The sequence below is a fragment of the Taurulus bubalis genome (genome assembly GCF_910589615.1).
Source record: "Taurulus bubalis genome assembly, chromosome: 18".
NCBI classification, from domain to species: Eukaryota; Metazoa; Chordata; class Actinopteri; order Perciformes; family Cottidae; genus Taurulus; species Taurulus bubalis.
The window spans coordinates 10,279,076-10,303,090 of record NC_136606.1 but is presented as its reverse complement, the minus strand read 5'-3'; the positions used below and the strand labels follow the sequence as shown (position 1 = coordinate 10,303,090).

The following is a 24,015-nucleotide window of genomic DNA, read 5'->3' as shown; positions in this document are numbered from 1 at the left end:
CTGTAATTCTCTGAAGGAAAAAATGGGTCTTTCATTTCCATTATATGAAGTCACTTCAAATGGCCGAAGGTCTGTCACGAGATTACCACACACACACACGCTCACACATGTACTTTTTCACTCCAACAAGCACCTCACGGAGGAAACAAACATCACCATGTAAAAATAAAGAATGAGGTCGTCAGTGAGGTTGACAATGTGAAGTACTTAGTATCATCATAGACTCACATCGAAGATTTGATAAACAAGTGCGTAATATCAGCAAAAAAGTTAAATCAAATCTTAACTGCTTCAGATTCACCAGAAAGTATCTGCCCTTCAGTACAGCCCAGCTTACATGCATGCCATGATATTATCACACCTATCATGCATCACTAGCTGGTCACAAGCCTCACACACAACTATACAACCCATCATATCACTGTATAACCAGACATACAACATTATGGACAGAAAACTAATGAGGTGGCACCAATGTCAGATCTTGAAAAAACACAATATGTTCAGCTTTATAAACTATTCCAGCTTAAAGCTTATTTTTAAATGTGAAGTCCATATCAAATAAAGTCAAGTCATGTGTGCTAATTATCAAGTTTTAAATTACATTTTTTTCTCAAGAATTCTCTGGAGCACAGATTTATGGATAGTTTACATTCAAGTTTCATTAGCTCATTGCCTCTGTACACGGTGTTAGAAAGTAATGCAGAGCGACAGCCACAAGGCCTCAACTCAAATATAACCTGATGATTCCGTGTCACAGCTGATTTAGAACAGATAACGGATGCCGGATGATCCTGTGATTCTTTTCGTGCAGTTATAGGCGAGGAGGAGGGGAGCAACAAAGCGGCGTCTTGACTGTAATCGTGTGAATCACCTCCGGCTATGTACAACCTACTTGTGGTTAGTTAGGCTCCTATTCATTCTGCCCGGTTTGAAAGTCATTGCCAACCCAAGTTAAACTAAACTACGTCCACCCCGTTGCTCATTGTTATATCACACAACTCATTCAGGCAGATGGCTGCATATACGCAGTCTCAGCTCAGTTTGCTTTCTGCTCGAGCTTTATGAGGGTAAAGTATTCACTGTTGTGAGCATGATAGAAACACATACCCATGGATACATGCACGAGTACTGGGATAAAAAAAGAAAAAAGAGTGCACAGTAGAGAGTGATGGCTTCCAGCTCAATGCAGAGAAAGAGATTGGTGTTGTGCCATTATCCAAATCCCTCATCTAATTAATGTTTACATAACCGTGGCTGATGTAATTCATAATTCTATGATGAGAGGTCAAGGAGCTTGGGGAAGCCCACCTGAGTTGCCAATCGTCTGTGTGAGAGTTGTGGAGTTGTATGCACAGCCCAGTGAACTGGACACATCAGGACGGATTGAGAAGAGAAAACACGCACACACACACACACACACACACACACACACACACACACACACACACACACACACACACACACACACACACACTCTTGGCTATGATCATTGAATGCCTGCTCACCGCACACTGATTAGTATGTAAAAGTGGAAAAAACAATTAGCTATCGAAGTACTCAAATGTAATGACCCGAGATTAAATTAATTTCTTCTATTTACAGTATTCGGCAGCAGAACCAGGTCAAATAACCCGCAGCCATCACACAGCACTTAGTGAGTTTTTAAAAGATGCTGTAATTTATTTGTCAAGGTGAACTGTAGGTGGAAAAAAAGACCCGGCATGGCAAAGATGCAATTTTTGGATACTGGAGAGGCTTTTCTAAAGATTACGAAGATGGTACAATGTGAACCTTATAACAAAGAAGAGCATCATTGCATGACCGGGCGTCTCCTCTGGGCTCAGACACAGCGGTGCTTAAACATATCAGGATGCAAAGTCTTTCACAAGGTCAAAATGCTTGGCAGCATAACAAGTGCCTGGCAGCTGCAATTGAGAGCATTCAAACAGAAAAAAATGTTTTACCTTGAAGTCACTTACTTTTGAGAAAGAGTTTTATTTACCTTAAGTTAAGGTAGCTAGGACATTGGGACATCCATGGGAAATCCTTGTGAAAAACTGAGATAAAAACTATAAATTACCATAGAGATGTACAGTATACTATATCATCGCTGTGCTGTGTGTTTTCCTTGCTAGAAGGTCAAGTCCTTTAACGCTCCTGCAATTACCTTTAATAGCATATAAACTGGGAAGCATTTTGTTTGTTTGCTGGTTCAGTTAGGTTTCTGAACTGTTTCAGGCAGATAAGTCAGAGGCTCCAGTTGCCTCCTGTGAGGGCAAAGTGTGCAGCGTTAGTTACGTGAGCATGGAGTCCGACTGATACGTTGGCTTGGGAAAGCTGATATTGCCTGCAGCTTTTACCCTGCAGATGAGTAGGAATAACAAGAAATCACACGTTAGAAATGTCCGATATGCTGAGATACGGTTACACCAGATCCTCTGATGCTAAATGAATAAAAAAAGGAGGGGGAACGGGGAGGTGGGGGTGGGGGGGGGGCGCAGTTCCTCTCTTCTGTCTGACAGCTGCCTCTCTATTTAGTTCATCCCAAGAAACAATGCCTCTCTTGAGTCCTCCTGTCAATCAGCTTGATGAGTTTACTAGACGAGTCTGACTATCTGCCATCCATCCTCACTTCTTCCTCCTCTCGTCTCTGTGTCTTTTCTGTATCTCTTATCATGAGCGCCCATACTGAATATTCACACTCTTCCTCCTCTCTGGAGGTTTAAGCCTAATGTTGAAAGGCTTCCGACAGAAGAGCACTCTAGATTAATGTGTGTATCTCTGCTGATTGATTCATAACATTAGTTTTATTCCACTAATTCAGTTGATTAATGCCAAGCTCAGGAAGATTTTAAATTACAGATACTCAATTGAATGAATCACAGAGAACAAAGTTCAGTCCAGCAATGATTCTCAAACCCACATAGTTTATTCTTTTCCTTAACTGTGGTATATGGAGTATTGCATCATAAGCTGTATTTGCTCTGTCTTTCTCAGATATCTTCTTCTCTTGTGCTGAGTTGCTTCTGAGCGTTCAGCAGTCTGGGGTAATTGTTCAATTTCAGATTTTGACCCAGAGCCACGATGTGATCGGTGCCTGTTAGCTCCCTGCTGATGATCAGAGAGAAACCAAGGAGGGAAAATAGGCACAAAGTATTTAGAAAAGAATAATGTTTGGGAACTCACTGTTGAAAAGCCACGGTCATCATCTGATCTTAACCGCTAAGACAGAGAAAAGAAAACTATAAGGATGAGTCAGATGATTGACTCACGGGCGAAACATAGACAGATAATGAGGTCAGTTATCATGTTTGTATGAGACAGACACTCATCTAATTATCTTTTGATGTCATAAAGACTATGTTTTTGTGGTCAGCTTCGTCCCTTTTTCTGAACAAGGGCTATCAAGATATTTTTTGACCCCACTCTGTCATAATATATAACACAGCCCAGCCCAGTTATTGTTTTCCTCATTAGACTGTTTTAAATACACTCTGAAAAACAACAATGCATCTCTTCTTGCGCAAACACAGCTGATTTCACAGCATCTTCGCTGGCTTGCATCCTGTCTAACGTGGTCGACATCCATTATGTGTGCCATGGGGCAAATACCCAGTGCGATCATCTGAGAGGACTCTGAGGGTTTTGTTGACAAGGCTTTAGGGGCTTCTACACATTTAGAGCCAGGGCATGGCTTTCCTGGAAACACGTTTCTTATAGATAAAAGACAAAAGGTGAAATGACGTGATGGATGTCAAACGTGCCTTTTGACATGTGTTGACTAAACTGGTGACTGCTGTTGAATTGATAGATGTGCATTTATATTATGACGCAGTCTCGGCTATCCTCATGCTGAACCGTAACTTATTGTGACTCCATTTGTCTAAAAAAAAGAGAGAAAGTTGCAGCTGATATGCTTGGTTGAAGAAAGAAGGAAAGGACCACATTTCCTCTCATTAGAGCTCGACTTGGCAATAAATACATCCCACATCTAAAACTCCATCTGAGCTTCAAACAAAGCATATCACTGGGAACAATTTTGCGATACACTTTAGAATATTAAATAAGAGAAGAAATTGGTTCCTATAAAAGGAGCATTTTAATCTGTATAACGGCAACTTTGATTGGTCTGATGATCTTATTTTGGATCTTTAACCAGATAAAAAGTCCTTACAGTTATATCTGGGTTAACAGATAAGGCAGACCAAAGAGACAGACATCCACATAGACAGGAAGAAACGTGTTCAACCATTAATGCCTTTATGCCCCTGATTGTTACATGGAATGAGTGGCTGCATTGAAAGAAAAACAGATTTCTTTGGGTCCTTGACGCTCAGAGGCAAACCAAGTCTAAAATACAGAAAAAAAACGTTTCTCTGGCTGTCTTCTGTCAGGACCTGCATGCTAACTGTCAATGTTGATGCATATGATGTTTGTCAATCATTCTATACTAAGGCCTGGAGTTACTTTGTTGTCCCGGAGCTGATTCTACTTTAAGGGTGCATAAAGAAATGACAGATTCTTATCCGTTATAAATGATTCAAACCGTAAGTCTTGAGACGACGCGGGGAGGAATCAACATTGTCTGTTTGGATTAAGGGCCCCCTAAGAGTCAATTATGTTCAAAGTGTGTTATTAAAGAGCAAAGAAAACTGGATTTCAATTTGGACTGAATAACTTTGCCCTAGATTCTTCTTGAAATGACACTTTTCCTGAACATTATGAAGCAGCCGACCTTAGAGTGGACATCTGCTGCCTCATGCATTTGAATAAAACATTACTTGTCACGTATCACTGAAATAAAACATCACTTACTGTAATAACATGAAATCATCCACAGACACAGAACATGTAATTCCTAAAACGCTTCAATATATATCTCATTTCATGAACATCAAACATAAGGGTAAAATAATGAAAAGGGATTTCTTTCCACAGTTGCAAGCATTCCAAATATCTTCAATACGCATTATATTGGCAATATGCAATCTATGAACGAGCAAAGTCGTTGTAACCTAGTCGACAACCCAGAACATTTCATTTGGACTAAGTAGTGAGATATATTTCCTGCGCCAGTGCTGAGTAAGGGTGTAGATTATTCATTTTATAGTTAAAGTTCGGCAAATATTTTGTAGTTTTAACACCTGACTCCGTGTCTTTGTCCTGTGAAGTTGTTTAAAACGATGTTATAGTCCTGTCCCTTTTATTCTTTTCCACACCAATGTATATATATATATATATATATATATATATATATATATATATATATATATATATATATATATATATATATATATATATATATATACAACAAACGGTAACTAGCACACCAAAAGTCTGTTATATAGCCCTGAAAAGATGCAATTTACACTAACATTTATAACCCTATATTTGTTGGAGTAACCTTTGCTAAAAAAAAACGCAGCTGTTCTCTGATACTTTAAAGGGCCTTTATAAAGATGGAACTATGTTTTGACCTGTTTTACAAGATTTACAGCTTCAGAGGAACAAATAGGCTCGAGGCTGACTGCCGTAGACGAAGTAGAGACGTCAGAAAGTAATGAAAGATGTTGGTTTGCCGGTTTTTACAGGATTTGTTGAAAATAAGACCTATAATATAATGGATTTATCCAATTTAAAGATAAGCTTTTGTAAATTTAAGTGATTGGGTTGTTAAGTCTCCTAAGTGTTAGATTTGACCTGGAAAATCCACCCATAGTGGTGAACAAATAGGAAAAGTAATTTAGACAAAGATTAAATATTGTCTTTAGAGACGTTATTTTCCTTTCTCGACCCTTGTGTGAGGAGATTGGCATCCACTATGTGAGCAAGCATTAGGAGAGCCGCTGAGTTAATACCTCCAGAGCTACACATGCTAGGTTCATATAGCCAGAACGGTCCCTGGGGGGTTTTCTGCACTATGGACAGCTCTGCTTCACACGTTCTCATGTCGGCCGCACACACACTGTTGAGCATGCAAACCTTTGGTGAAGCTCAGTAAAGCCAGCTGTCTTACATTTCATTTTTCAAAAGGTTATCATCTCATCAAAGCGCTTTAGAAGATGGTTCTAATTTATCATTTCAAATGTCTTGTTTGATAAATGCATCAAGACGTATTCAAAACAGCTCCTTTTTCAAAAGCAGCTGAGTTGCACTGAAGAATACTTGAACATCAAGTAAACCGGAGGGGATCCTGGTCAGCAGCTTTCATTCTGCATTATTAATGAGTCTGTTTAGCCTTAATTAAACTGCCATGACTGAACATTATCATACATTTAGATATCTAGTGGGCCGGTTGTATGAAAGCTTTGTGTAGTGTTGTTTTGTTGTCAATTGTAAAACCAGAAATGACATTTCTGTAAAAATGTTCCATCTCAATTTTCTTGAGATGAAAGGCCAAGCTCCCATTTCTATTAGAGAGGTGTTTTTATAACAGGTTATATAAGCAGACTATAAACCAGAAGGACACCTGAGCTACAGTACGGAGGTCAGGTGGTGGTAAGTGTGCAGACCCATTGATCAGCACCAGCATACCCGTTCAACAGTGACCTTGTTTATCAAAATTAGTTTGTCGAGCACAACATCGGAAGTATTAGGCAAAACACAGCTCAATCCGCTGGGGAAAGCTGTCCAATTATTTAGGAAGGGACAGTTCGTGGAGAAGCACTTGTGTTCGTAGCAGATCACAATTAGAAAGGCAAATGATCAATTAAAAGAATCCGTTGCCATGGAGAGTTTGTTTGTCTGACATTGGTTGTGTAAAATCCTTTCTCAGAAGCACTTATGGAGATGAACTTCTACTCTATCATGTCCAGATTTTCATCTAATCATTTTTTTGTGTGTATTTTCTACCTGCGGACACAGACTCATTAAAGTTTTTTTCTAATCTAATCGCCTGAGAGACTCGGCCTAATTGAGGAAACAAAAGGATAATGATGAAAGCTTCAGTCTTTTCCGGCCTGCGTGGCATCACAGGAGAGGATTTCATTCCCAGTGATCTGTGTGGGGACAGTGATTGGAAAATGAGGTGACATGAGTTGACCACGAGCAGTCACTCACTCATCTGGCGGTGTTTTCTATTTGTGTCAGCCAACATGTGTTTCTCATGATGGGACCTGACACCGACCCCTGAAGCAGCACGGCGCATGAAGAGTGGCAAAGTGGAGAGGCTATGAGAAACATTTTTTTTTTAAATCACATATTATCCTTAGACATTTTAGGTGGTCAGAGTGGGATTCACTCTGCACCTGAAATGTCTAAAGATAATATGTGATTTTTTTTAAAGATGGCATATGCTGAAGAAAAATCTGCCTTGTACTTCATGACTACATTTACAAAATCTGATTTTCTCCTGTCCTGTCTCTTAAATTAGTATTAGTATTATTTTCCGTGAGTGCACAGTAGTTACTTTGACATATACACTAAAGTAATTAGGATTTATTGTTAAGGAATAATGGGAGGGTTTTTCCCACATCGTGAAAGGTGACTTAACAAAGATTTGGAGTATATGCTTCAGTGGAAAAGGGCCAACTTTTAAAGAGTTTCCACAGACAGTGGTGTTAGTAATGCTATTGTATTGCACAAAAGCTGAACTATGTGAAACAGACAGAGAAACAGACAAGAGAGAGTTCTACTTTTTATCATCAAACTGTTTAAGATTCTAATGGCTGGTATGGGATTAAGCTCTCCATCTTGAAAAGGTGGCTTGGCGGTGGGCCCCTCAGAAGCGAGGTGTCCGAGGCCCCCAGTGGCAGAGGTAGTGACGTAGGTGCATCAGCAATGAATCACTGGGAGTCAATGCCCCCTGTCTCAGCCTGAGCTGTTTGCACACACAGGTCAGCTGGGAACCTGCTGTGGAATCATTAGTGTGATGCAATATGCAGAAACAAAGTCAGTCTTATAGATTCCCCCAAAATATACCTGTTGTACCGGCAACTATTTGATTCATTTCCAATATGTTGAGTCTCTTCATTATTTATCATAGCTGTATTGTGGCACTGCCATTGTTGCAGAGTCTATCAAAAGAATAGTCACTGTAGTTTTTTGTTTGATAAGGAATATTTGTGTCATGCAAAACACATTTAAATCATATTCTGCACATATGTGACTGAGATACAGAAAAAAAACATAATTTAAAACTTATCTTGACTTAATACTCTTTTTCTTCATTTTTAAACATTCTCCTCTCAAGTGAAAATGCCAGCAGGTGTGGCACCTATAGGCCTATTCTGAAAGCACAGAAGTAAACGCTGGTGCACGCGCGCGCACACTTACTTATGACTCATCTCATCTAAACTAAAGCACTTTGTCAGAGGCGTCCCTTCACGTTACACCCATGCAAGCACGCGCAGACTCAATCTCAGTTTGGAGCGCGACACTTGTCGTGAGGGCGGCTATATAAGTCCATTCAGCATCTACTCTTTAAGTAACTGTATACTTGTTTCTTCAAAGAAGTGAAGGAGGGAGGCATCTCGCCAACTACCTGGCAACCTACAAGGCTACTGGACCTCCTCTAAAGATTAAAGGTATGAAGAGCTTTTTTCTGCGTGCAATATTTGGAATTTTCTCATTTTCTCGACATTCATTTATCAAGTCGGTTTTATCCTTCGTGATTGCTTTATATGTTCAAACTTGATTGTGTTGTATAGAGCCGGAAACAAGTATAGGTAGCAGGCAATAATAATTCAACTTTCACTGTTTATCCATCACTGACCAATCTCTCTTTCCGGACCAATTAACCAAGACTATTTCGTATAACTACTGAAGATTTAAGTGTATCACAAAATCCCTCAAAACATAAATAAGCAGCAACACTTTTCTTTATAGTTACAACACAGTCACAGTAATGCCATGCCGGTGTTATGTGCGTAAATTCCTCATTACGCTGCACATTTTACACTACAGTTGGGATTTAAAAATAATCAAAGCTTTTGATTTTCTTCTCAGATTCCTGTTGATATCCTGACATGAAGCTCAATTTACTTGGTACCACCGTGATTCTGCTAGTTGCCTTCTTACCGCTCTACGAATGTCGGGCTATTGAAAGCCCTGGCGGTGCCCTGCGCGTCCCAGCTCCCCAAACCCAAAACTCCCAGCAGCAGCAGCAGTCTGGCCCCATCCTGGAGCGACTGGGAGAGGAGTATTTTATCCGACTGGGCAGCGGAGACACTAACTCTTTCCCATCGTCGTCCATGTATCCCGGCGGATCACCTGGCATCTACAACAGAGCATTGCAACTCCAGCTGACGCGGCGTCTTTTACAAGGGAAAGTTGGAAACATCAGGGCGCTCATAAGCGACTTCGGAGACCGCGGGGACGAGTCGATGGAGAGGGGAAGGAGGTCCGAGGACCCGCCGATATCCCTGGACCTGACCTTCCACCTGCTGCGGGAGATGATGGAGATGTCCAAGGCGGAACAGCTGGCCCAGCAAGCGCAAAATAACAGAAGAATGATGGAGCTCTTCGGGAAATGATGACCTCTTTCCATCCGCCAAAGATCTCCCTTCTCTTTCTTTTCTTTTCTTTTTTTTGTTGTTGCATTTTTTCCATCAGCACAACACATGCTCTGTACAATATAGTGCTGCTTTATCACTCGTATTATTTATAGCTTTAAACTCAAACTATGGAGCGTACATGGGCTTGACTTATAATGATCCGATTGTACCTTGCCATTTTAATGTTGGTGTCAAATATGTAGAATCACACGTTCTTCATATTTGAGATTAAATACTTTTGGTTGAGACATGAAATACTGCATTGAAAAAAAAGTGGCGTTTTGTTTTAAATTATGAATCCTTGTATTTATGATATTTATGTTTGTTAATAAACTTATGTGCAACCAGTCATTTTCTGTTGTGCAAGAGAACATCTATCTATATTTTTTAATAAAAAATTAAAAGCAATGCTTACACTTCTCTGTGGATATCCTTACATATAAATTAATAATAACTCCCATGTAAATTAACTATTACCAGTTACTTTAATCACTAATTTAATTAACATACACTTTCCTAATGTTTCTGGACATATAGAGTTGGAATCTTACAAAGGAGAAATTGAATATAAGTTGACCGTAGGTTGAGAGAGCAAAAATTGCCACTGCCTCTCGAGTCTTGCCTCCACAAATATTGATTCTAACTGAATATAAAAACCCTATATGGTGTAACCGTGGCATTGCTCTGGAGCCAAGTCGTGGGTTAGTGCCGTGCCTCTTCTCTGACACATGAAAAGAGCTGCAACAACAACAAATTTACCAAAGATGTTTCTCAGGGTGCTGTAAGAGGGCCGGCAGTCATGCAGGTGAAGAACACCCATATAGCATTCTTTCTCCTAAACCATTAATCCTCAACAAGAAATTCTCATTATTGCAGCAAAAGACAACAGCTGAAAGATGCACCACTGATAGCTAATGAGTGTGAAAGTCATCGTGCGTGCGCTTACTCGCGCGTGTGTGTGTGCGCACGCTGTGTTGATCCTTGACCCATAGTGTAACTAAACAAGAGCTGTGGGTGTGAGTCATCCCATTCTGTTTGGCCCACTTAGCTACTTGGGGCTTAGTGCTGCATTGAGCCCATTTGTAAAGGATCCAACTCACTGAGAGACGCTGTACAATAATTAGATGTGTCTCTGTGGTGGACTACCTCAATAGTGGAGTCACAGCAAGATGAGGCATCAAATAGATAACTGAAGGTTTGAGGCACCCTGCAGTCTGACGTGTACAGTAGGACGTAGGCAGGAGTGGTAACACATCCATACTGTACAGAAATTGCACTAATGCCTTCTCTAGATGGATTGCCTTTGCCAAAAATAATTGACATGGAAATTGAAGAAGAGATAAAGGACGGGAGAAAGAGAAAAATATGTAATTTTCTTTGTACATGCGTACACACAGACACACAGGTGTTACATAACAAAATGTCATTGGTGATTCAGTCCAGGGGGAGGCCGTAAGTACAGGGATACCAACAGTTGTATTTTTGCTAATCCAAAATTTGAGAAACACTATACTTTAAGTGTTTGTACAATTCAGTTTTAATGATAATTGTAATATATAATACACTGTTACATGTCAAAATGTGATATTTTTACATGTAGGAAAGTATATCTGGGTTATACAATAAAGCATACAACACATTACATGAGCCGTTAAGTGTATGAAATACTGAAATGTCACAGTGAGAGTTTTTACTCTGCTACCCTACTCATAAAGTTATACCAGTCATAAAAAAGTACGACCGGGAGGGAAACCCGAGGCCCTCTTGTCATGCTCGCTAATGATGTAGTTTAAGCAGGGAATCCCAAAAGGTCAGCAACATAAAAAAAAGATCAATTCTGAAAATAACCACCCATAGCCTGCTTGTCATTCAGTACGTCAAAAAAAGCAAGAAGTCGCCAAAATGTAACCAGACCTAAAAATATGAGATCAGTCACCGTGCAGGGATGCACTCTAACATAATCACAATATAAGAGAGAGAGAAGGGAATTGAAACTTCTGTCTCTTCCTTTAGATCTACCTCTGCAACTCAGAGTTTCCCTTCGGCACAGATCTAAATCTGTCTCGTGTTCCCCAATCTGGGGGAAAAGTATCACAACTGATATGAAATCAAAATCTAGGAGCAAAACTTATTGTGCTCCTGGAAAAAAAAAAAATCCGGGGCCAGCGGCTGACAGCTAGGACGAGGTCGCGCTCTTGGCTGCGCTTGGGGAGGAGTTACTCTGCTGCGGGGCAGATGGTTGGACGGAGGCGGCTGTAACAGCACTGCTGCCTCCCGAAACAGTCTGGGCCCCCTCGCCTTCCTCTGTGTCTGCTTCTCCGTCATCATCCTCTTCATCCTCATCTTCATCATCTGTAGATGCACAAAAAAAAAGAGGAGTTACTACAAGTCAGAGCTGTAAGCAGTACATTGCTGCCTCCACCCACTCTGTCCGTTCACCTAGGAGGAAGTCGAGGCTACGCAGGGCCGTGCCCTCTTTCTTGAAGTCCACGGTGTAATGATCCATATTCTCGTAGCCGCGCTCAACTTTGTCCAGGTGGGCTGTACTGGATGCTTCTGCAAGCCTGAGTGCAAAAGGTGCAATTAGCATTATGAAAAAGAAAAAAATCCCCCCCAGACAGTCAATGTAACACTTGTTATATATACACAGTAATCCATCTGTAATGTTTAGCACGTCCCATGAGTTATTTCGGGATGCCCCAGCTAAAGATAACGATTTGCAGCATTTCACAGAATCACGGTCGACGGCTCCTGGAGAGCAGGTGTGACCTCGGGGTTTAGGTGCAGATGGACATTTGGTGAATCATTCACAAGAGAAGGATTATAATCTTGGATTGTCAATATGTTGTTACATACTGTATACTATGTTTCCGCTATTGTTGGTGTATTCTGTGATGCATAGACTCACTTTTTGAGGAGAGGCTTTGTGTTCTGAAGGAGACATATACATATGATCAATATTGATAAATGTTACTATTTTCTATGGATTTTATACACACATTTTGAATCCCGTTTGGTATTGACTCTGACCTGTAGAAATAAAGCCATTTCCGGCTCCTCCATAGTCTGGATGCCCAACTCCACCACCTTACAGCTCTCCTCCAGGTGGTCTCCATACTTCCGGGTCAGACCCCGGATATAGTTCACCTTCTCATCCTGTTCGGCCGTCACCTTCTGACTCATTTCCCTCTTCTTCCCCTCCAGGATGGAGTAGAGCTGGTCAAGCCTCTCACACACCAGCGTCTTCTGCTTCCGACCATTCTCCTATGCATCCACGTGTACGAGACAGAAGAAGACACATTCATAACAATCATTCCTCGCAGTTTTATGGGTGAGAAGTGTATGTACATGCTACTCTAGGGTACAACAGAGTTAAGACAATTCAAGAACGTTTGTAATAGTTGTTGCTTTTTTTGTTGTGAAAGTGTTGTAAAACACAAAATGTTCTGATTCGCCATCTTCTGCCCATCAGCTACATGCAGCAAAGGACAGTGAAGCTCATTCTGCTTGTGAGTCCTGAGTGACACCACTGAGGGTGACACATGTGGGACTTGAGCCATTCCAGTTTTCTCCTTAATATGTCCAACTGCGGCACATGAACCACAAGAAAGCTGTCTCTCTCCTCAATTTACACTGCTCATTTTTAATGTCAATGAGCCAGAGGCAGAGTGAAGTGCACCGCAAAGTGCATGTCGTAGAAAATGTGAAAAAGAGAGTGTAAGACAGACAGAGGCAGCAAGATATCAATTTCCCCCCTCTCCACCTACAGACAGATAAAAAGCAGACAGAGTGACGGAGACAAGGACACGTCGCGTCTGTGCAGGTGAGTGCAGGTGCATCAGTGTGTGCTCAGAGCGAGGCTTGCTGCGTGAGTGAGCGGCCAGTTGGACGCTGCTGACCTCTATGGCACGACAGGCCTCCTCCAGCTGACTGATGATGCCTTGCATCCTGTCGTTGTTACCAACCATCATGGCAATCCCGTCACTCAGCTCCGTCTGGAGGGGGGGCAAGGACGTGACAGAGTAAGTGTGATTCAGAACTGGGACAAACTTGTTCCACATGTGAATGTAATTCACGGTTAAAAAAACACGGTTTGTGTGAAACACAATCACATGTCTGTGAATATTACATTACATTACATTTCATTTAGCTGACGCTTTTATCCAAAGCGACTTACAATAGGTGCATTCAATCATGAGTACAAACTCAGAACAAGAATCAAGAAAGTACAATTTCTTCAATAAAGTAAAACTACAAAGTGCTATCAGTAAGTGCCATTTAAGTGATACTAATATGATATGTCTAATAAGAATATGTCTGTGCCTCTCATGATGGACAGTATTTATGATCTCCGTGAGCATTTCAGGCCTCACCTTCTTTGTCTGGTAGATGCTTGTGATGGGCGCCACCTCACAGTCTTTGTGCACTCCAAATACTTTGCACATGGAGCATGTGGGCACACCGTGGGTCACACAGTAGATGTTGATCTTCTCTTCTTCGTGAACATCACACATGGGCGTTTCTTCCTTTCTCTCCGGCGCCGGCTTGCTGCTGTTGAGGTTTAGAGAAAACCTGATTATCTTCCTGTCCAGGCCGTACATTTCAGTGCATATTGATGTGACATGTAATGTCGGTTTGATAATGTCACAGGTACACATCTTGGTAGCTTATTGACGATCCATCAGTCCCCCCTTGCTGTGCACATTGGCTGTCAGCACTGTAATCAATACGTCACTATTACACTGTGTAGAAAACAGGTGTGGGTGCACTTGAATAGCATTGTGTTCGATTTCTGTGGATGTCTATCTTTTCTTAATAACAAATACTCACATTGTCAGGTCAATGTATCCCATAAAAACAATTCAAAATATCAGCTAATTATCCGTAAAACATTTAACTTACAATGATGCCACAAATTCTTGCTCCATTGTGAGGTTGTTGAGTGCTGTGGATCTTAAATCAGACAGACCTTTTGGCAATACAGCCAACTACTCAGATCAGGGAAATCCTCTTTAGATAGACGACTAAAACCAGAAACCTGTCATCCAGCTGTCTGACTCAGAAGCCACCGGCCACATCAGCAACTTCTACACTTCTTGCCATCGCGCCACCAGTTTATCCTCGTTCTCTTCTACTATCATCTGCTCACTGCCCTCTGCCTGATCAACAAAGCTTTTCTCTGAACTCTGGAGGTAAAACTGTAGTGACATGATCACGAGTGACTCAGATAAACTGAACAGAGCACATCTGTGTATCTGATCTGTTTCACCTGCTGGACTCCTGTTTGAACATGTCGATGATGTTCTCCACCAGCAGGTTCCTCTGCAGCCCGTAAACACCGTGCCTGTCCAGAACCACCTCGTGTCTGCATGACGGGCATCGGAAGCGGCCGCCGGACGTCAGCGAGCCACCTCTTGTTGGCAGGTATGGGTTTGAGGCCTGTAAACGAGTACAATTCAAACCTCATATTTAGTATAATGGGACATTGCTTTAACTGATAAATCAATCTAGTTTGCAACAATGTATTAAATAATTTCACTCAATAGTGATACAATGTGAATCTAATCAAATAGCAGTCGATAATACAAAGTGAAACCCCGAAACCAAGAATAAAAACATTGAACTGCCCTGCTATCATCCCAAACCGGTTCACAGCTGTTCTAATGAAGGGACTAACGCCTAACAACAAATAAACCTCAAACTTCCCAAGCTGTCAATGTTTTCTGATGCTGGTAATGATTCATTATATGTAAATATTGTTTGTAAACATAGCCTTACTTGTTTAATTGTGATCAGTTGTGACACAAAAGGGCATCTTTTCTGCCTGAAATACTATACAGACAATACAATACAATATACATATTATAAACATGTAATCTTTGCTGCCCAAACAGTTACTGGTTTAGCCTTGAATAAAGGGGAAGTTTATTCAAAGCTCCATGGTTCACATGACATCGGCTGTTAGTTGGATATGCTGATTATAAACCAAAAGCAGTGTTCCTCAAGTTTAGAAATACTTTCCTCATAATGTTTTAACTATCTACTAAACTGATCAGTGGCATTTGTCTTCAGTTGCTTACCTGGAAAACATCGTTGGCACATTTTCTGCAAAGGTTGTGCTGGCAGGGCAGGATAACCACAGGCTTTGTAAACATTTCCAGGCATATGGGACAAATCAGCTGTTTCTCCAGGTTATCCATGGTGTTCATTTTAGACGAGCGCTTCTAGCAGGACGTAAAACAACAGCAAAGCCTACTTAGATAAAACCACACAAGCTGGGAACTTGAGAACAACAATCCGTTTCTTTGAGCTATCTTCTGTAGGCCCGAGTCAGGCTGGAGCCTAGGCCTGCAGCTCTCGTCCGAGCGGGTGTGGGCTCCTATCTAGCTGGTGTCAGTTCTGTTTTTAGCAGCTATTGCTGTCACGTCAAAGGTTGCCATTTTTGCCGTGCCCATATTTGAAACTGAGCAGGGGCAGTACTGAACAGCTGCCTTCCAAACTCACTAACATGCATCCTCTACACACTGTTATCAGAGGTGACTGTCTGTGCAGTGTGTGTGTTTGGGGAGTTAAAGGAGGTGGAGGCTTTACATCACATCTAGAAATCAGTTATTAATGACGTCCAGGCGACCATGAATATGTGGGTTTACGTCAAATACAGCATCACCAACATGCTCCGAACAAGTAAATCTATATTTTGCCTGTAGTCCCTGAGTGCACAATAGATGATTGTCAATTCTATTCATGCTTTAGTTCTCAAAACACAATATTATGTTGAAACAAGTTATATCTGAGCTATCTAAGTAACTTTATATACAAAGAGGTCAATACAATTAGGGCATAACGTTTGTACCCTGGTAATTGAACGTCAAAGCAGCAACTTTGTGCACCAAATGGAAGGTAGGTTACTTAACTTAAAACGTTGGTTACCTAACGTAAATACATACACCAGAAAAGGGACTGTATGTTTTAACAGCATTACATAATGGTGTCTTCTTTAAAATGAATAGTTTTTGTTCAGTAATGTTAGCTAAGTTAGCTATTGGTTTGGACAGCTAAAGTTGGCTTCACACCCATGAGAGTTGTATTCAACCTTTATTTTATTCCTTGGTCCATCATTAAAGTTACTAGTAAAGAAAATCATGCAAACCAAACAGGCCAACAATATTTGACTGTATATTTCAATTATAATTCGTAGAAACAGTTTGAAATAGAACAACAAAAAAGATTTGTAGAAAAAGAAAAGTGTCCCTGGAGAATGCGGGCATCGATCCCGCTACTTCTCGCATGCTAAGCGAGCGCTCTACCATCTGAGCTAATTCCCCTTGAAAAGACGTCGGAAGGGATTTGCTATTTTCTACGTAGGGAAGCGCCTGTACGCAATGTCGTTTTGAGTACGTGGCGTATTTCTAGCTATAAACTACAAACTATGACTGTACTGTGATGAACAAATAATGCTGGTTTTATATTGACATGTCTTACCAAATGTATACAAATCAGCGTGCCATGGTTTAAGATGGCTCAGAAAGCCATAACACTAATTTACCTAATGAAATAAAAGAATGTCTGTTACATCACCAATAGAGGTAAGACAGTAGTGAATGAGCATATGGTATAACAAACTTGGTTATGTGGTGCCATTCAAAGAAAAGAAGTGCCTACAGTTAAACTTTTGTCCACAAAAATGGAACAATGCACACGCAATTGAAGCTCACGTAGTAACACAGTACAATAAATTACTTCACAAATAGAAATCCAGGTTCATGTATTATCATACAAGAAACGTAATGACCCAGATCGTGACATGTCCCTTCGATAGCTCAGTTGGTAGAGCGGAGGACTGTAGTGGTTACATGGAAATCCTTAGGTCGCTGGTTCAAATCCGGCTCGAAGGAGGATATGTTTTTTCATGGATCCTTGTTCCTTTTGATAGTCCTGGATTTAGGGGGATTTTGTGCTGACAGCGAATTACGGCTTCAATTTCCATCTTTTGCCAGGGTTCTCAGCCAATCGCTCTGGTCCTTTTCCAAAATCTCCATCTTTTACCGACCAATTGGGAGGATTCTCTGCTTGCCCTAACCACACCAATGTTGCCATGGATTTGGAATTTAATCTTGAAGATAATGAGGTAAAATTAAGGCAATTTTATTTTCATTTGGTCAATTAATTATAGCTATCTACCTAAATTATATTTACGACAGAGATGTCTGATTCACATTCATCATTCACAATAAGACACTCCCCTATTTGTATGAGTTATTAAGAGATATTTTACATATTCTCTACACTTGGTAAGCATTTGGGTTTCAGAGAGACATGTTCCTGTCAAGGATCGAGGACCTTTGGATATACAGTTAGCAATGCCATACTCAAGAAAGCTGTTATATTTGGACATATTTCTTAAATAATAGGATGGCCATTGTGTCTTCTAAATCCAGACGGGCAGCAGAGTCAATAGTAGCTTTCAATTTATCCTTTTTTCCTTTCTTTATTGTTCCCCAGCTTATCGTCCATATTTGATATGCCTCTGTAAATCGTGTGTGTTAGTTTGTTTGTGAATGTTAAGTATTTCTAGTGTAATCTCTGTCATGAGTTATGTGTGTGCTTGCCAATAATAGAGGCTGGATGACAAGCACGAATGTAAATCATGCGCTAAATTCATACAGCCTTACTTAACTTGCAGTATACAGAGTTCACAGTCTGAAAAGTGACTTATGAATTAGCCAAGATAGGAAGAAGGGACATAATAAAGTAAATTATAAATAAATGAAATAAATACATAAGAATAATTAAAAAAGAAACCAAGAAGAGAAATTAAATATGTGTTTGCTACAATGGTGTTTGGGCTGTTTTGGTCTAAAACTTCTCCTCATGGTGGCATCTGACAGTAATGAGTTAAGATCCTTGAAACTTTTTGTGGTTCCCAGCTTCATTGTGTGGATGACATTTTACAGCTTGATTATGAAGAAGAAAAAGCAGCAACTCTGAAGGTGTTTCATTGCACCTGGTTTGTATTAATTAAAATAACATTAAATTAAATAACTAGATATTTTCTCTATTCCTGTCAGAAGCACTTTGGGATTCAGTGTCTTGCTCAAGGACACGTCCGATACAGGAGGCGTCTGGGATGAAACCACAACGGATGCAAGGCCCTCTAAATAGCACATTGGTGCCCATTGGTGTTTTCATAAAATGTCATTACTGTTGTGTTTTTCTGAGGTGATTACATTATATTTGAAGATATAAAGAAGTCTGTGTCCAATAAGCACTACTAATGTTGATTTTCATCTCACTTTTTCCCCTCTGACTCATCCAACATGACATTTGCCTTCTTTGCACCTCTATTCCTTTTATAATAGCGACGCTCACAATGCTTTACACACAAGCACGTCAGTGAGTCATAAAAAACATGTCAGACATATGTTTTCACTGAAAATCAATGGGTGTCATTATCAAGCCCCCTCTCTTCTAATTTCTCTCTTTGTTTCAGTTGGCGTCAACAAACCACAGGTCTGAACAAAACATACTCACTTTTAAATCCAACTGTCAAGTGAAAAGTGTCTGTGACTCATGGTTTGTAAATCTTTGAAAATGTAAAATAGCAGACTTGCCATTCTATATGATAAGTATAGGGATGTGTGTTTCACCTGATTCCTCCTTTATGTTTATATATATACATAAATAAATGTTTTCTTTGTCAGTTAATTAATCAGTTTTAATTAGTAGTCTTTAAAAATGTCTGAACTAGTATGATTACATATTCATTCACAGCAGGGCAAACGCTCCCCTTTAGATGGCTCAATTAAGAAGATGTTCTTCTGGGTTATGTATTTGAAGGGAATTCATAATTTTTGAGCCATTACTGTCTGATAATAATGCCGTGTCTGCTGGAAGCAAAGTGCAATAAAGATAGAAGATTGGCCAATTAAGAGCAGGATGAAGATTGCTTCATTACAAAATGTAAAAGTCAGACAGAAGCTTCCAGTTTAAAGAGCTCAGTGTGGCCCTCCTGCTCCTCTATTTGTCTCAGTGGTGGTTCATGGGGTTGGGATGATATAGTTAAAGGGTCTGCAGCTACTCCCACGCTCATAAAACACACACAACCAGGCACATAAAGGTAAGTTCATAAGCAAGATAAAAGTGTATATGGGACCGGAACAGGGTACGAAGCAAAAAGGTGCCATCTGCTCTGTTGAATATTTCAGTTAGGTGGGAGTCATATTGTATTCATACAGATGGTAAGCAGTGGTTGCATGTGATTTAAAAAGGTCTTTGTCAGCATTCTTAGAAAATGTGCTCTATTTCTGCTTTTTCCCGTTTGTCCTTAAACGATCCAGTGAAATGACGTCCGGAACCTCAAAACATCACTTGGGGTGAAACAAAATATCAACATTTTATAAATAACTAACTACTGTCACCTTTCTGTAAATGTAACCCTATTTAGAATTACTAGTACTGACTAGTACAAAACTACTAACCATTGTAAATGATCAGTAATTCAATGTTCTTGGGATTTTCACAAATATATAAATTAAGGTAATTCTAAAAATAATCTAAACCTAAATTAAATATAAGCAGACAACACTGTTATTATCATGATTGGTATTTCCCATATGATTTATTACATTAAAAAAGTAAAATACTAATTCATGGGGGAAATAGTTTGAAATGATTACAGCCAGTTTACATATTATCTATGTAATAAATGTGGTTTAAAATGGAATAACACATGCAAAATCAATCTGGAGTACACATTAAATTACTTTGTTTTAAAAGGTACAAATAACTAATATATTCTTTAACAGTAACAGAGGTAAATGTTCCTACTGGTAGGCCTCCCCTCAACCTGAAACTTCCGAAGAGGTCTTGCACTTTATCCCAAACAGTAACATGTTTAGGACAGACTCTTCTTGAGTAACTATAGTTATACTCACAGTAGTCATGAGGCGGTTTAATACGGATAAGCCAATGCAAGCATAAGTACGGTTACAGCTAGTGGATTTGCACGATGATCGAAATGTTCAGTTTTGTCAATGCCCTTTGTCATTTCCTTCATAGTCACTTGACAATAAGAAAGATTAAATCAAACCTGATGTCCACACAGAGTTTTATGTAACACCCTCTCCCATACGATGACGTAGAAGAGACGTCAGCCTGTTTTCACAGTCACCACTGCAGCTCATGGGCTAATAGGCGCTCAGCATTCAAGTGCTTCCCTCAGCTTGGCTTTAACCTCACACCCTCTGCACCTCAAGGAGTGCAGTCCACACTGTCTCATCCTAACATTCAAAGTGAAGTGAACCAGAGGGATTTGACAACATCCAGCAACTGTGTGTTTACACAGCAAGAGCCTGTCTGCATGAAACAGGTTACACTGAGGGTACAGGACACATGCAGAATGCTGGCTCTGTTATGAACCTGCATGAGCATTTACTCTCATGGATCTCTGAAGTTACTTTTGAGACTTTTTTATTTGTGCAATTTAATAATTTAGCTTGTGGCCGAGACCCTAAGAGGAGAAGAGGAGAAGATAAAGAGACTGGTGTTAATGCAAAGTCATCATCAAGTTTTTATTTTCTTTCTTCTGTACAGAGATAGTGTGAATCAGCAAGACATTCTTACAGTTGTTGTGGTTCTGTAAATCGGGTACACGATAAATAATCTGACAATCCCTCTGGGATTACTCACCATTTAAATCTGGATGTCTCAACAACACGTGGTAGACATGCACATTTTAGAAGCAAAATGAAATGATTAAACGATTTTTCACAAAAGACACCTAAACTGTAGTATCAACTTTATTTATTAGATATAAATATATATCTTATCCCAAAGATCGGGAAGAGAGAGACGGTCTTCTAACGGACATCCAAATAGTGCCAGCTTGTGAGCTTCAACATCCAGTCCATCAATCTTTGAGAGTTTAGATTATTTTGTTGTTGCTGCTATCACTGTTTCATTTCATTTTTCCATCCATATTTTGTTTGAATAAACGATGCCAATCAATAAACAATCTGAATGTTGATGCTGATAAAAAGGACCATTGTACTGTAGTTTGTGCTGAGGAGCTGTGACAGTGAAGCCCACTGGCCCCTAATAAAGTAAAAGAGTGCCATCTAGTGGTAGGAAGAGGACAGACTGTCCAGGAGGTGCACTACTGCATATTGACATTGCTGCAGTCGTCACCTGTAAAAGGAGGTTGTGCTTCAACAAGGGGATCCAAGGTGGAGCGCTAAACCGCCCACAAAAGTCTAGGAGCACAAAATACAAACATTTCTCTTTATTTGGCTCACATCCCATTGGGGCATACATTGTACTTGTTTGTGGTTAGTTGTATTGATTCATTTGTGGATGGAACAAGAAATGTGTCACTTTAATAAAACATTAATAACAAATTAAACTGTCACTCATTGATGTTATCTGGGACGCAGTCGTTAGGTTTAGCCCTTCTGGACATTTTACACTACATCCTTTTCCCCACTGCATACATATACAAATATACACATGTACAAATACACACACACACACACACACACACACACACACACACACACACACACACACACACACACACACACACACATATATGCCAGGTTCACAACATTTAGTTTTTATTTGGCAGGTATTATAAAGTGTAGTTTATATATATATATATATATATATATATATATATATATATATATATATATATATATATATATATATATAGGAGAATATAAACCAAATATCGGTTTGACTACACAATTAATACTCTGATTACAGACCAAGAAACCTACTTCTTTAAAGTATAGTTGAGATATACCCCAATTAACCTTAATGTTTCTTTAATTAATTTAGACCCTACAAGCACACCGTCCTTGTAGGTGCTCTTTTTCACCACAAGGTGGCTCTTAATACACACAAAATATTTTGAAGGTGTTTGTAATGGCATCTAATATATAGTCTAAACTAAATAATGCTGTTTGTTTCTTGATATTCAATCAGATGGGTATAGTAATCCATTGTAATAGGAGTGAGATAACAGGTGCATATATATATATATATATATATATATATATATATATATATATATATATATATATATATATATATATATATATATATATATATATATATATATACATATATGAATATGAATAGTGAATTGTGATGGAATTAATTGGTTTCGCAAAATATTAGACAGTCATTAGAAGGAGATGTGCACTTACATCAAATTGGAGATTTTAAAACATCCGCAGTAGGTAAAGTCTGTGTATAGATGCAGATATGTCAAAGACTTAAAACACTGCTGTGTGGGCAATTAAGCGATAGATAATGACTCCTGTGACACCCACAGTGTTGTCAGAGGGTAACAGGTAAATCAATTAGGGACAGCATGGCGGATGGCAATCAGTCTCCAGAGAGCTTTCAGCTGAAATAGTCAGGGGGAGTGGAGCTTTGGCTCTCAAGCAGATGCCGTACCTGTACCCTCCAGGGGAATCAGCAGGTATGCGGTTCACCTGCCTGACTAAAGCTCCTGAGGCTGATGCTACAATTAAACACACCTGTACACTACAAAGGCGTGTGCATGTACGTGCATGGCGTGTTTTAGTTGCGCCAATGTGTGAATGTGGCAATAAAAAAGCTCCGTGGAAGAAATTAAATAACCGCAAATCCTTTTCCCACATACACTAGGAGGAGTGAGTGTAAAATACGTGCTGTCCTGTGCGCACACACTGTGTCATTGACACCGTCATATGCCACATCAAACAGTTCCAGAGTTGTGTGGCAACAACAGGTTTGAAAACTGAATGGAAAAATGGACCCGCCCATGTGTGGTTGACCTTCTCTGCTCTGTTTGCTGCAAATACCTATAAACATCAAGATGTGACTTGTTAGTAATTTACACTAACACTTGGGGAAAAGTAGCAGTTAAGATCAAAAGTTTTTTATGGCGTATTCTCAGCCACAAGGTGTTACACCATCCAGAGTGGAGAGTAATTATTTCAAAGTAGTTACTGAGAAGGTGTTTCACCTTCTTGTACTGCTCGCTAATTCAGTAATTCAACTTTCACAATGTTTTATATTGTATATGTTTATATACTGTGTATATAAAGAGTAAAGAAATACATTTAGGTTTGACTGATCTACGTTTCCCTTGAAACAAATACTATTTTTGTGAGTTTGTGTGGGGAATACATTTTGAAATGGTTTAGTCAGATTACGACATGTGCCTTCTAGTGAACCTATGTAGCTGAGTAACTGTGACGGTCACTAATACTCATTAGGTAGTTGTCGTTTCAAAAAAAGGTATCTCACTTTAAATACAATTGAGATCAAATCCCAGCGTACCTCTACTTGAGTTGCTTATTCTATTACTCCTTGCACACATGTCTATGACACATTTGATGTTGTTGTTTTGTTGCCTTAGTTGCCTGTAAAAGATGCAGGACCTCTTTGTGGGGGGTACGGTTGTGGGGAACTGCTTTCAGACCCATGGAAATGAGGAGGGGATTACGCCTCCACTGGCACTGGGCCT

General features: G+C 39.8%; 2 protein-coding genes across 2 annotated transcripts; one reads left to right on the top strand and one right to left on the bottom strand.

Annotated features, from left to right (window-relative positions):
* Nucleotides 1-8,439: 8,439 nt before the first annotated feature.
* crhb (corticotropin releasing hormone b) lies at nucleotides 8,440-9,848 on the top strand. The gene is made up of 2 exons (XM_079234333.1): nucleotides 8,440-8,528; nucleotides 8,950-9,848. The coding sequence occupies exon 2, from the start codon at nucleotides 8,970-8,972 to the stop codon at nucleotides 9,474-9,476; it is 507 nt and encodes a 168-aa protein (XP_079090459.1). The 5' UTR covers nucleotides 8,440-8,528; nucleotides 8,950-8,969; the 3' UTR covers nucleotides 9,477-9,848.
* A 1,083-nt stretch (nucleotides 9,849-10,931) lies between these two features.
* Nucleotides 10,932-15,706, bottom strand: trim55b (tripartite motif containing 55b; the record flags this gene model as incomplete). Its single annotated transcript, XM_079234331.1, has 8 exons — nucleotides 10,932-11,849; nucleotides 11,937-12,061; nucleotides 12,406-12,428; nucleotides 12,528-12,761; nucleotides 13,397-13,492; nucleotides 13,871-14,048; nucleotides 14,767-14,936; nucleotides 15,578-15,706. The coding sequence occupies 8 exons, from the start codon at nucleotides 15,704-15,706 to the stop codon at nucleotides 11,674-11,676; spliced, it is 1,131 nt and encodes a 376-aa protein (XP_079090457.1). The 3' UTR covers nucleotides 10,932-11,673.
* Between the last annotated feature and the right edge of the window lie 8,309 nt (nucleotides 15,707-24,015).